At 39.4% G+C, this 13,098-nt stretch overlaps 1 protein-coding gene across 4 annotated transcripts in view; it reads right to left on the minus strand.

Moving 5' to 3' along the window:
- Positions 1-5,469: 5,469 nt before the first annotated feature.
- Positions 5,470-13,098, minus strand: part of LOC143027738 (pyruvate dehydrogenase phosphatase regulatory subunit, mitochondrial) — a 59,547-nt gene continuing 51,918 nt past the window's right edge. Inside the window, exons 14-19 of one of the 4 annotated variants that reach the window (XR_012966635.1) lie at positions 12,781-12,950; positions 11,026-11,205; positions 10,289-10,489; positions 8,629-8,848; positions 8,030-8,139; positions 5,470-6,861 (exon numbers count right to left, since the gene is read on the minus strand). Coding sequence is in view for 3 of the 4 variants with exons in the window: in XM_076189241.1 (XP_076045356.1) it covers positions 8,651-8,848; positions 10,289-10,489; positions 11,026-11,205; positions 12,781-12,950 (749 nt within the window). In the remaining variant the exon portion in view is untranslated. Of the gene's footprint in view, positions 6,862-6,978; positions 8,849-10,288; positions 10,490-11,025; positions 11,206-12,780; positions 12,951-13,098 lie in introns of those variants that run through there. The other 3 variants (XM_076189241.1, XM_076189240.1, XM_076189239.1) reach the window with 3 other exon arrangements.

Below are 13,098 nucleotides of genomic sequence, written 5' to 3' on the forward strand. Positions count from 1 at the left end.
ATAGATGTGTCTACTGTCATCATCACCCAACTGATGTTTTTTTTTTTTTTTTTTCCAAATGTAAATATGGCAACCCTTGTATATATGTATACAAATAGTTATTCTGGCAACCCCCCAAGGTTTCTTCGGAGGCTGCATTTATATATAATATAAACCAGAGAAGGCTGGAAGATTAAAGACAACTCTCCTTGTTTGTCTCACCTGGACCCTTATGTAGATACTCAACTACAAATCCACATTCTGGTTGGCAGTGAGGGATCCCAAGCAACAACTCTACCATTCCTCCAAAGCAACAACTCTACTACAGCAGCTCCAGTTGAACATAGCCATCTCCCAACTCTATGATCTTCACAGAAATCCAGTATCAGTACGAGACACAGACCCCTCTCCCCTGCATCGCCAAGCATCAGTACGAGGCAACACCTCTTAGCTGCATTGTCCAACATCTTACTACAAAGCATCACCCAGCATCACTACGAGGCAATCTCTCTTTGCAAAATCATTCAGGCTTTGTCCAGCATCCACAATGCCTGCCGCCTCTATTCTACCATTGCATGAGTTGGATGACCTCCACTCCATCATCTCATGAGTTGGACAACTTCCTACTCCACCATCACACGAGTTGGACGACCTCCTACTCCACCATGGCATCAAGCTTCACATCATCACTGCATATACGCACTAACGCTCTTGCTGCATCGCCAGCCAGTGCTCCAACACACTTCGCTCCATTGCAAACCACCGTGCCAACGATTATCTCAAGGAACCAATGGTCCACCACTCTCCTTGTCTAGTTTTGCAAGATATCCACCTTTCTCTTATTTTAGCATTTTGTATGTGCACATTTTTTTTTTTTACACATTTTTCAATTCACCAGCCAATACACTGTACTAATTCCACCTGATTCCACCAGTGCATCTTACCACTGATTTGGCCCACATCACCATGCCTGCATACTACATCATCTTGAGTAAGTAAATATTTTTCAGTTCTCATTATCACCTATGAGCAAGCCAGTCACTCCCCTTTTTATCATCAATTAGTCCATGAACGTGTCCAAACCCCTCTCTGATTTGACATACCAACCCTATACACGAAGCCGCTCTATGCTCAGTTCCTATACACCAAACATGTCTCCTCCTTCTGCTAACAATTCAGAAAATTCACCTGCTACTCAAAACACCATGACAACACAAAACCTCATCACCGTAGTCAAAGATAAGACATTACCTCTCATTAATGGCAAGAACATTCCTGTACACAAATTCCTCTCCGAGGTTGAATCAGAGATAACACAAAGGAACATCACAGACAACAAGGGCAAAATAAGCATCTTAACATCCAGAATAGATAAGAATAGCACATTAGCTGGTGACATCATTCAATCTGATTTATTTGAGGAAACCTATGACTATCAGGAATTTGTACAACAATAAGTACAACAATTTAAAATGTCCTTTTCTGAATTTGAGCTACTTGGAGGTCTTTGACCCCTATACTCTTTGGCAAAAACTTGCAATCATGGTCCACATCACACAAAAGAGAAAGCAGCCAAAATCACGTCAACATTTAAGAGTGAACTCGGAGAAAGCCTCAAAAACTCAAGACTGGGTCTCAGAAGGCAATATTTCATTGGAACACATAGTCTCACTCATGGTATACTTTCAACTATCCCAATTACACCCAGGCACACTCCAGAAAGTTAGCACAATTCCATTTACACCAAGTATCACACCAGGCAAATTCTCCAGGAAATTCTCTGACATAGACAAAGCTATCACTTAGATCCAGAGCCAGTCAGTACTCGTTGCACCCATCCACATAATAACCCAGATCACACAATCCCCCTCGCATAACACAAGATCAAGACATACATCTTGCACTCGATATCACCCATGCCAATGCTCTCCTTCAAGAACAAAAATGTTTTGTACATACTGCCACAAACCAGGATACCTTGTTAACATGTGTTACAGTAAATATCCTTCCCAACCAAATTGACCATGCAGTCATCACGGTACATGTTTTCACACAAGTGATTGTTGCCATGTGCTGCTAGCATGGAGGCAACACACACAAGAATCCCCAAATCGCTCTCCTGCTAGACATTCATGGAACACATCTGCTAGACATTCATGTAACACATCCCCTGCTAGACATTCACATAACACATCTCTTGCTTGACATTCATGTAACATATCTCCTGCAAGTCATTTATGTAACACAACTCCTTTGTGACTACAAAATACAAAGACTCAGTGCACACCAAGGACAGTTACTCCATACCCAGATATTCTATCATCAACTTTATTGGTACATACCCTGAATATCCCAGACATGTCTTTCCATTCCTTAATTTTCAATGCTATGTTTAGCAACACCAAAGTGGCAATCTTACAGGTTCCCCATTTAACATCATGTCAGTACACAGTTTCCACAAATTCCACATTGAAGCAAACTGTGTCACCATTTTGGAACCCCCAACGTTAATCTTTGCAATGTAGATGGTGTACCATTCACAGTCACTGGTAAATTCTTCTTAGACATTAGTTTCAAAGATGAGTGCCCAGCCATTCCAGTTATTACCTACGTAGCTGAAGTTTACTTTCCTGCTGATATCCTCATAGGTTTAACATTGATGAAGCAATATAATATCATTTACCTTGCTCAAAATGGCATAATTTATGCAAATCATTACCTTCCTGCATTGCCATCAGCAAATTCCCACAAAGTCAACCACATCAACATGGCTGAGCAGGCAGAACATGATTCAATGTCAATTAATTATAGCTCTCCAATTAAAATTCACACTGCTCTATCACACAATGATGCACCAGCTGCTAGCAAAAATGGCACCACCACCCAAACGCCTTCCCATGAGTAACTCATCAACATTACTGAAAGCTGTGGACTTGTGTTCCAAACATAACAGACACACCAACTCCTGCATGTCCAAATCAGCAAAATTCAGGACAAAACACCCAGTAAATACCATTGGTCTTTCACTGCCTGAACACATTCTTACCCTTGTAGAGGAATTCAACAACAAACCCACCCCAGTCTCGGATGTGTTATCTACATTCAAACACACTCACACAATGCTTACCAGCCCAAAGACAATGTTCCTTCATGAGTATATAAAGATGCACATACAATTTTTTCAAGCCCAAGACACTGATGTACTCTGCCAGAAACTTACCCTGTCAATGGCATTTCCCTGCTTTCAGCCATCAGTTCTAGCTCAAAGGTCATACTTGCATTTTAATTGCCAATGACACTAATGCACCCCGCCATCTCACAGTTAGTACAAACATTTGTGATTTCGAAGTATATTCTTCACTTATCAAAGTCATGGATGACAAATTTCTCACTTCTCAAGTTTGTACCACAATTTCTGACATGCCCACAGCAACCCATTGATGCATCATATTTCAACCTCAGACTTCCCTGATGCACAAGCAGACTTGTGTGCACTTTGCAACAAGTTCAGACATACCATTGCCACTCAAGGTGAACCCTTGGAATCACTAAACTTATTCAGCATCATATAACCCTTCGTGAGAACTCTAAACCACGTTACATTCCTGCATACAGATCACCACACAGTAAACACATGATCGTAGATAATCTTATCCAAGACATGATTGTACAAGACATTATTGAATCATCCATCTGTGAATGGAACTTCCCCCTCTTTGTTCCTAAACACAATGGTTCCTTCTGCCCTGTAGTAGACTTCAGAGTTAAATAAGCTAACCATACCAGATAGGTAACCCGTCCCCATATTTCTAGACATATTTCACTCCATTGGTGAAAACAATATAGTGTTCATGACCTTGGACCTTATGTCAGGATATTTCCAGATCCCCCTTGGTCTAGAGTCTAGGCCTCTAACAGCCTTTAGCATACCCACAGGTCATTATCACTTCAAACTACTAGCCATGGGTCTCATTTCAGCTCCTTCAGTGTACACATGACCTATGCACACAGTGTAGGAAAGAGGCCAAACGCAGAGTATGGGAGTCCAGTATATTTGACGTTTCGCCCTGCTGGGCGAAACTTCAAATATACTGGACTCCCATACTCTGCGTTTGGCCTCTTTCCTACAGTGCTGTTGCAGTCGTTGCTGCTTTTACTCTATGCACACAGTACTTGCAGGTCTCATAGGTCATTTAGTGTTCATGTACCTCGATGACATGTTCACTTCCAAATCTGTCTTTTTTGGCTACCTCCCTTGTAAGGGTGAAAAAGCCTTTGGTATATGTATGTACACTCATGCCTTGATTTAACGGACTAAAAGGGGGGAACACCGGTCCGATATACCTGATTGTCCGAAGTTTCCGATACTACTGTATTTCAACGATTACGTTACGAAAAAATGAGGAATAAATACAGTACGGTACTCTTACTTAAGCACACTATCCAATCTGTTAGTGTAAATACCTAGGATCTGGCCCAAAATTTTCACCCCAAGAGCACCAATCCAAAATTTTCATCAACTGAATACTTCAGCGAATATTGGGTAAGTTTTTCCTTTTGTTTACGAATATCAGACACAGTTTGTTTCTTTACTCCATATCCTCTACCATACGGTGCTGCCTACATAGGCGGCATGAGGAGCAAGTGGATACGCAAGGCTGCCATATGGGCGTCTTGATTATATTTATTGTAGTTGCCCCTGTGTAATGACATACTCTCTAAACTGTCTTCATCACATTTTCTATGGTTATCAAAATTCACGGGTGAAAGAGAGAACGATCAATATAAGCGGTGACTATTTTTTATTATGCGAGTATTATGACGCAACATCGTACGTCTGGCAGCTAATGCTGCCCGCGAGATTTTGGCCCAGAGTGAAGTGGATATTCATCACACACTTGCTTCACCGACACTCCACTTTCCAACTTTTTAATCAACTCAAGCTTCTGTGATACTGTTAAATTGACTCTTTTCCTCTTTTCTACAGGATGTACAGGTGCCATGGTTAAAAAAAACTGTTGAATTATTTCACAAACAACACACAAAACAGGGCCAAAAAGGTCGAAAAACACGGACCAAACAGCTCCACGTGTTCCGGCACAGTTGTAAACAAAGCGACCATAGGTCATCTGGCGGTCAACTGCAGAAACATCGGACCACGTCCGGTCGCTCCAGATTTTGTCCGTTGCATCCGAAATCCGTTAAAGCGAGGTCCGTTAAATCGAGGTGTGAGTGTATATTTCTTTATACTGAAATTCATCATCCATGTCTGGCTTCATTCATAAATCTTATTTAGGCTTTCTTGTATTGATTTAGTCTTTTTCATGTTTCACTTCCCTCCTGGTCTTAGCATCATAAGCAAATATATCTGTGCATAGCTGCTCATTCCATTCATTATCAAAAGGAGTATTACTATGATAGTTATGTTGAACATAGGTTAAACATCAAAGTCAATGCCAATAATGTTCATAATTTTATTTACATATGTACAGTACATCATAACTGGAAAACTAACATTAACCCCTACCATACGGTGCCGCACACATAGGTGTCATGAGGAGCAAGTGGATTCGCGACGCTGCCATGTCAGCGTCTTGATTATATTTATTGTAGTCGCCCATGCGTTTGGACATTCTCCCTAATCTGCCCTTAATCACATTCTCTATGGTTTTCAAAATTCACGGGTGAAAGAGAGAACAATCGATATAAGCGGTGACTATATTTTATGATGCGAGTATTATTACGACACGTCGTACGGCTGGCATTGGCTGCTGCCCGCGAGATTTAAGTCCCGGAGTGAAGTGGTTAATTTCACAAGATTGTGAAGATTTGAACCAAGAACCTTTCTACTATCACTATTCATGTGATATATACATATATATTAATTTTATGCATTACAACTGGAAAGCTAACATTCATTTCAAAAGATGGTGAGGACTTGACCCAAGAACATTTCTACATATTATTCATGAGTATCTTTATATATCAGAGCTATTTTTAAAGTAATCCAAATTATTCATCTCATTCTAATTACTAGAAAGGCTTTTTTGAACATTTAATTTTTGTGACTTCTTTTGCACAACAGTTGTAGTATGACATTTTTTTATTGATTCAGTTTAATGTCATGAACTCCCATTCTTTGAGGAGGCCAGGACAGTACCTCTTTATGGAGGACTTTATTAAGCAGGGAATTTAGTGTAGTATGCCCTTACTGCAAACTTGCTTCCAAGGCAGGATGTAAGCTGCTTCCATTCCCAACTTCCACTGCAAGTAGTGACATTCTAACCTGCTCGGCCAGCGAGCATCCCTTAATGTATACAAAAAACATGTTTGTTTGTCTGCCAGGTTAACAAGTGCATTCTTTTGTAATGGGTTTAAGAATTAAGTTAAACCAACCTCCAAGATCTTTTTTTTTTTCCATAGGATTTGAAATGTGACGGATATGTAACAAAAAATATATCTTCTTATTGTAGACTATAACTATTACAGCAATAAATAGTGAACTTTGATGCATTATTCCTAAATGGAAGAATTTAAACATAATTTTAGGTACAATATGAAAGTAATAATAACTGTTGCCTCGAATTTCAATGACAACACAACAGCAGCTGGCAACATTCCTTGGGCTTTTTCACACATCTGGTGCTGTATTTGTGAGGGACTGAAAGTAATGAGAGGAGCAGTTGCCAGTTGTCAGTTCTCCATGAATGAAAAGGTGTAAAAAAATATAGTTGATAAAGAGATATCTTGGGCCCAGTCTAGAGACCATCAGCCCCTTAGGGCTCCACCTCCTGATGGTGTGGGGGCTGACAAGTTTTGAAAATGGGCAGCTCCTCTATCAGTCTTGTAGAACCACCACAACCAAATGCTCATCATTAGTCCCTGGAAAAGTTCTTGGATTAGAATGATAAAATTGCCAAAACATGAAAAGACTCATGCTTATATGGATAGATGTACTCTGAAAGGTCTTTCACAATACTCAACATGACATGGCAAATGTTATTTTTTCTTAAAAAATTTACTGATAGATGTAGGGAGCCTGAACTATTGGTTACATTTTATAATCATGATTGAGATTGTTCTTTTCCTTTAACTTTCCAAATTATATATAGCAGTGCAAATGTGATCCTAAGCAACATGTGATAAACATATGGAATAGGAAAATTAGCAAAATTAAATAAGATGATTCAAGTACACATGCCTATACACAATAAATACATCTTCATTCATTAAATATCTGAGTGGTTGTTTCCTTATCCATCTCCTGGTTATTTCTATTTTCATTATAGGTCATAAAATGCCAAATATAAATTCTAATCTGCAAATCACTTGCCTTGTGTAGAACACTAATCAGCTCTGATCCAATTTTCACCATTTTCTATTTGAATAATGTTGTTCCCTATCAAAATAAAGAGGCTGCTATTTGAGCACAAATTATAATCTAACTCTTGAAAATGGCAAAAATTACTGTATTGTTAGTTGAAGAGTTATTAAATGTAAAATTCACAGCTCCAGATTTTGAGTAGCTGTAAGACATAGATTTATGTAACTCTTCCGCATCTAATACTTGTATACAAGTGTATATATAATAAAGATACTGATTTCATACACTATTATTCAGCAATCTTCATGACAAAGACAACTAGTAGCTGAAGTCTATTCTGCATATAAGATTTCCATTCTTAATGTGTCATATTATCTAATGGCATGTCAAATTCCATTCATGTGTCTACTGATTGTCAAATTTAATGTTTAATATTTTACATACTGCCTATTGAGTATTTATGGGATACACAATCAATCAATCTGTTGCCCCTAGTCTCTCTTGCAGATGACCCATGGCCTCCAAGATACACAATGCACCAAATATATGAATTTTGGAAAATATCCAACCATCAGGGTGAGCAAGGTGGGTTGTCAGTGAAGCCCAGTCCTCACCAAAGTACAAATACTCCTCTTAGATTCTCACAGTTATCCCAGAATCTCCTCAACTTTCCAAAACAGAAAAATCTTAATTCTGGACTGCCACCAACTACATCGTCACACTCACCTTAATCTCATTCTGTCTTGAAGCTTCCCTTTTAATGTCAATTCCACTTTAGGAAAAAACAAGGACTCACAGGAAATCAAATCTATAAGTACTACACTGAAGTTCTTTGCCTGATTTGGGATGGAAGAAAAAAAACTTGAGTTTTGGGCAAGTTGTGACGGACAATGCCTTCATGACAATGCACCTCCCCATTCTTATGTCTTACGCTCTTTTATTTTCTTTTTTTCAATATATTGTATTGCCCAGGTCTGTCTCCCTTCTTGTACTCCCCTTGATCTTTATATCTAGTTATATTGGTGATTCACCATTTTTGAGCTATTCATAATCCTATTTAGAATTCTTGTCTTGAAATATCTTAACCCTAGTAACTATGACAAAAAATAATTTTTTGGTGAAAGAATATCAAGAATTTGTGGAAGATCAATTTCACTTGGACAAATTTGCCAAAAATGTTTTATGTGCTGGCTGGTACATTACAAATAAGATAAATTACAACTGTATTGCCAAATATCTTAGCCTGGAGCTGATATTTGGTTACTAATTTTCTTGAATATGGACTAGCATTTGCAGTGTACTTGATTCCAGCAATATTTACTTACATGCATTATAAATAAATAAAATCTATAACTGTGTTGCCAAATATCTATTTGACTGGGGCTCTGGATATTTGGTCGGTAATGTTCTTGAATGGAGACCAACACTTGCAGCATACTTGACTCCAGCAATATTTACTTCATAGCTTCCTTCCATCACATATTCTGTGGTCACAAAGTCCATCTCATTGTTGCTGTTGAATTTCCTAACAAAACCTAAACACACCTGAAAAGGAAATAAATGTGTGTTAGATAAGGAAACATACTGGTCTTCATCTATCTATAACAAGAGATCTTTCCCCCTTACCAGGGAGGTGGTCAATTCAAAGGCATAATCCCATTCCCACCCATTTCATCCTCATCTATTCCACTCCCATCCACCACTCCTCCCTCCCTCTCATCTTGGCTCCTCAAGGATTACAAAAATATACAGAATTATGTTAATAATTCTATCTATATACCACAAGCTTTTTTCCCCCTTACAAGGGAGGTAGCCAAGTCAAAATTCCTGTACCCACTCCTATCCACCACCCTTTCTTCCCTCTCATTTTAGCTCCTCATGGATGATGGGTCATCCCTGTATTCTGCCCACTGGCCTGGGTCAGAAGGAATGTTGCAATAATCATTTGAATTAGAAGAATTTGTCTACAAACTAATAATTCATTGAACACAGACTGGTCACACAAAAAATTATCAAAATTAGTTACAGAAAGTTATCAAAATGCAGACTGAGATGACCTTGCTATTACTTAACCCTTTGACCCCTTCCATACGATGACATATTACATATCTTCCCAATCTCCGTCACTAACTTAATCCCTCTGACCCTGCCACAAGTGCATGTCATCAACAAACAAGTGACTCTCCTCCCACTTTTCTCCATTTTCTTTAACCACCTTCAGTCCCCTACCCATTACCCTTGCCTTTACCTCCAAAACCACCCCATCCAACACATCGAATAGCCATAGTGACATGACACATCTCTGTCGCATCCCCACCTTTACTTCAAACCACTTGCTTTCTCCATTTCCAATTCTAATGCAGCTCTACTACTCTTGTGAAAACTCTTGACTACCCTTAACAGCTTTCTCCCAGTCCCATATATCTGTAAAACCTCTCACAGTGACTTTCTGTCCACCCTGTAATAAGCCTTTTCCAAATCCACCTGAGGTATTGGCTGCATGTTATTGTACAGTATAACTTGTGCAGTAGCACACAGTTGATACTTTAGGGACTGGGGTGCCCCTACAGACCAGAGCCATACATCATTTTGTCTATGTTAGAGGAAATCTCTACTCATAGAGAAATAATGCTACTTTATTGTACTGCAACTGCCCCACTATTATACTGTCTCCCCCTCTTAATAATGTCCTCTACCACTTCTATGAGTACATAATTCCATTTTTGCCTCTGTCCCCTATGGTAGGGGGAAGAAAAAATATTGCCACCTAGTCTTCCCATGTGGGTCATAAAGGCAGCTAAAAATGGGACAGTGTGTGGGACAAGGGATCCTGCTTTCTATAACCCTAAGGGGTACATTCCTACAAGAAGTCAAGGCAAAAGAAGGTCTGGGAGGAGTTTTCCAAACAGAACCCTAAGGTTTGGGTCTATTAAAAAGCAAAGTAAACTGGGGAAATACACAATCTTTAAATTATTTCAGACTTACCATATTATTAAGAGTGAACCCATATCCAGTTGTGGTTGTGACTCCGACATACTGCCCATTCCTATAAATGGGTTCCCCACCCCATGGCCAGGGATCCACCTCTGGATCATGGTCTTCAAGAACTAATTGCACGTACATCCTCTTTACACCTTCACTGGCCTGTTGCTGCAGTGCACTACGACCAATGAAGTCTATGTCTTTCTAAAGATAGAGAAAGAATATATATGAGTATAAATAAATACTTCTCTGCCTCCCTCTTTCTTTCCTCTTTACAGATATTCTACACATACAAAGGGACAGGAAAAATTAAACAATCGGCATTCTTTTTTTGAGCGAAGGACTAACAACAGTGTGACTTCAGGGGATGATGCTGATAATTGTTGCCTTTAGTTTTGCTAACAAAGCCTATAATTCAACAATAGCTGGCAACATTCCACAGGGCTCTCCACAGATCTCTCTGGGAATTAATCCATTGCCCCTGTCCTCTCTTGAAGGAGATTTGTAGCTCCTTGGAAACCGACCATGGCCACTGATTCAATCCATGTCACTAAATGATGAGATTTTGTGTTGCTGTTTGACAGAGTGATTTATGGGCTTGTCCAGTGGCCAGAGTCAATTAACTAAGGTTCATGGGTCTCCTACAAGAAAGACCTAGGGCAACAGACTAACCGATTGAATAAACATGAATTATTTGAGAAGGGGATTGCTATATCATAAATTAATTTCACTTTACTTACATGTAATTTAACCCGAAATCCTCTACCACATTCAAGGGGAGTTGTTGAAGAATCCAAGTCTTGTCCCCAGAAGGCATAGAACTTTTCAATCCTTAATGATCTCATTGCATAATAACCTGCATGGCACATACCATATGCCTTCCCCTTGTTGACAAGGTTGTTATATATATGAAGGGCAAACTGATAAAATATAAAAAAAGAGAAATATCATTAATGACCAACAAAATGAAAGAATAAAGAGTCCATACTAAATATAACTATAAAACTAATCAAATGCAGATGATAATGAGAAACAGATGATACAGGAAATATGTCATTTTCATAACAGAAAGAATGATTGCAGGCCAAGCTGTTTAGAGTGTTATTACTTGGGCCTTCTTAGGGTAGAAGTGGACTGAATCTGCCTTGCAGTAGGTGAGTTCACAGGAAGGTCATTGATGACAGACTTAATGATTTGGTTTAACATCACAAGTTCCCCTTATCAGGAGGCTAGGACAATGCCCCTTACAGAGGACTTTGTAATATGGAATATAAATTAATCATGCCCTTAGTTAAATTTGCCGGTGGCAGGGTTTGAAGTGTCATCATCTCAACTTTTACCACAAGTAACACCTTAACTTCCTTGGCAAGTGAATATTCTAAGGTCATACTACATTAAATTCCCTGCTTCATAAAGTCCTCTGTTAGGATGCACCACCCTAGCCCTCTCTGAGAGATTTTTTTTGTTTTTTTTTTATGTTAAACAATCTCGATAGAGGATGGAGTGTAAATCAGGTGTTCACTCAAAGACTGCTCAGTGAAGCACGTAAAATATCTATCCATATACTAAGAGCTTTTTCCCCTTTAGAAAGGAGGTAGCCAAATCAAAAGGTATGTACCAACTTCCATTTACCACCCTTTCCCCCCCCCTTGCATATTAGCTCCTTGTGGATAACATGTCATCCCTGCATCTTGTCCATTGCCCTCCTGGGTCAGAGGCAATGTAGCAAGACACAGAATATCCACAGCAAGGCTGCTCCCTTTAAATGGTGACTCCCCTTCTACGTCCCCTCATTCCTCAATATTTTTTTTCATTCCAAATGGGATAAACTAGAATGGAAGGTTTGATAAAATAAAAATGGAGGCCTACCCTCAGAAATCATCAGTAACTCTGTTCATGTCAGACAATCAAGGATCAAAGAACAATCTAATAGTAAAATTGAATGACCAAATCCTACTAAAAAAGAACCCTAAAATCCTGGGCCTTACTTCAGATACATATCCTTCAGCCTAAGCATCAAGGATTTGACTGAAAATCAGCAAGAGCATAAATATAATATGCTTAGTGTTAAGAGCCTGAAGGAATTTCTATGTCTTTTCTATTTTCCACATGAGGGGATGGGGAGGGGGGGGGTTGCAATGTAAGTGAAGCAGCCTTGCTGGTAATGCATTGTTTCTGAGCCGGGTGGTGGGCAAGAGACAGGGATGACCCTTCATCCAACAGGAGCTGACATAAGAGGTAAACCAGGGTGGTGGGTGAGAGTGGGTGCATGCCTCTGATTTGGCTATATCCTTTATAAGGGAGAAGAAGTCCTTGGTATGTAGATAGATTTAATAAGTATGGGTTTTGGTCACCAGATGGAAACTCCCTATATGGGGAAAAGGGCCTTTGAGATGTATATGTCTGGTCTGAATACCATTGTTCCTGTGGACTTCAGTCATTAGCCACAAAAGGTATACAGAGCAAAGACAGTTTTGCTCATGATCTAAACTTACTTCATTTGGAATGTAGAGGACCCACCCTAGTTCCCCAGTATGGGTGATGTTCATGGCTCTGATACCATTTGCAAGTCCAACATCAATCTCCTTGAAAGAGAAGAAAGGAAAACCTTTGGTTGATAGATCTGAATCGGTGAGGTCAGCCATTACACTGCGAGCCTGGGGACCTGAAATAATGGTAGTCATATTGCAAAAATAATGCAACAAAGAGTGATGGAAGATATGTTGATATTATGGAACAAATCGCTAGTACCAGCAATGTAATTCAAACAATCAGGCCCAGCCATTGTGTTGCTCTGAACTCGGGTCCCTCTG

The sequence above is a fragment of the Oratosquilla oratoria genome, chromosome 8, assembly GCF_046742065.1.
Source record: "Oratosquilla oratoria isolate Oo_2021 chromosome 8, ASM4674206v1, whole genome shotgun sequence".
Classification (NCBI taxonomy): domain Eukaryota; kingdom Metazoa; phylum Arthropoda; class Malacostraca; order Stomatopoda; family Squillidae; genus Oratosquilla; species Oratosquilla oratoria.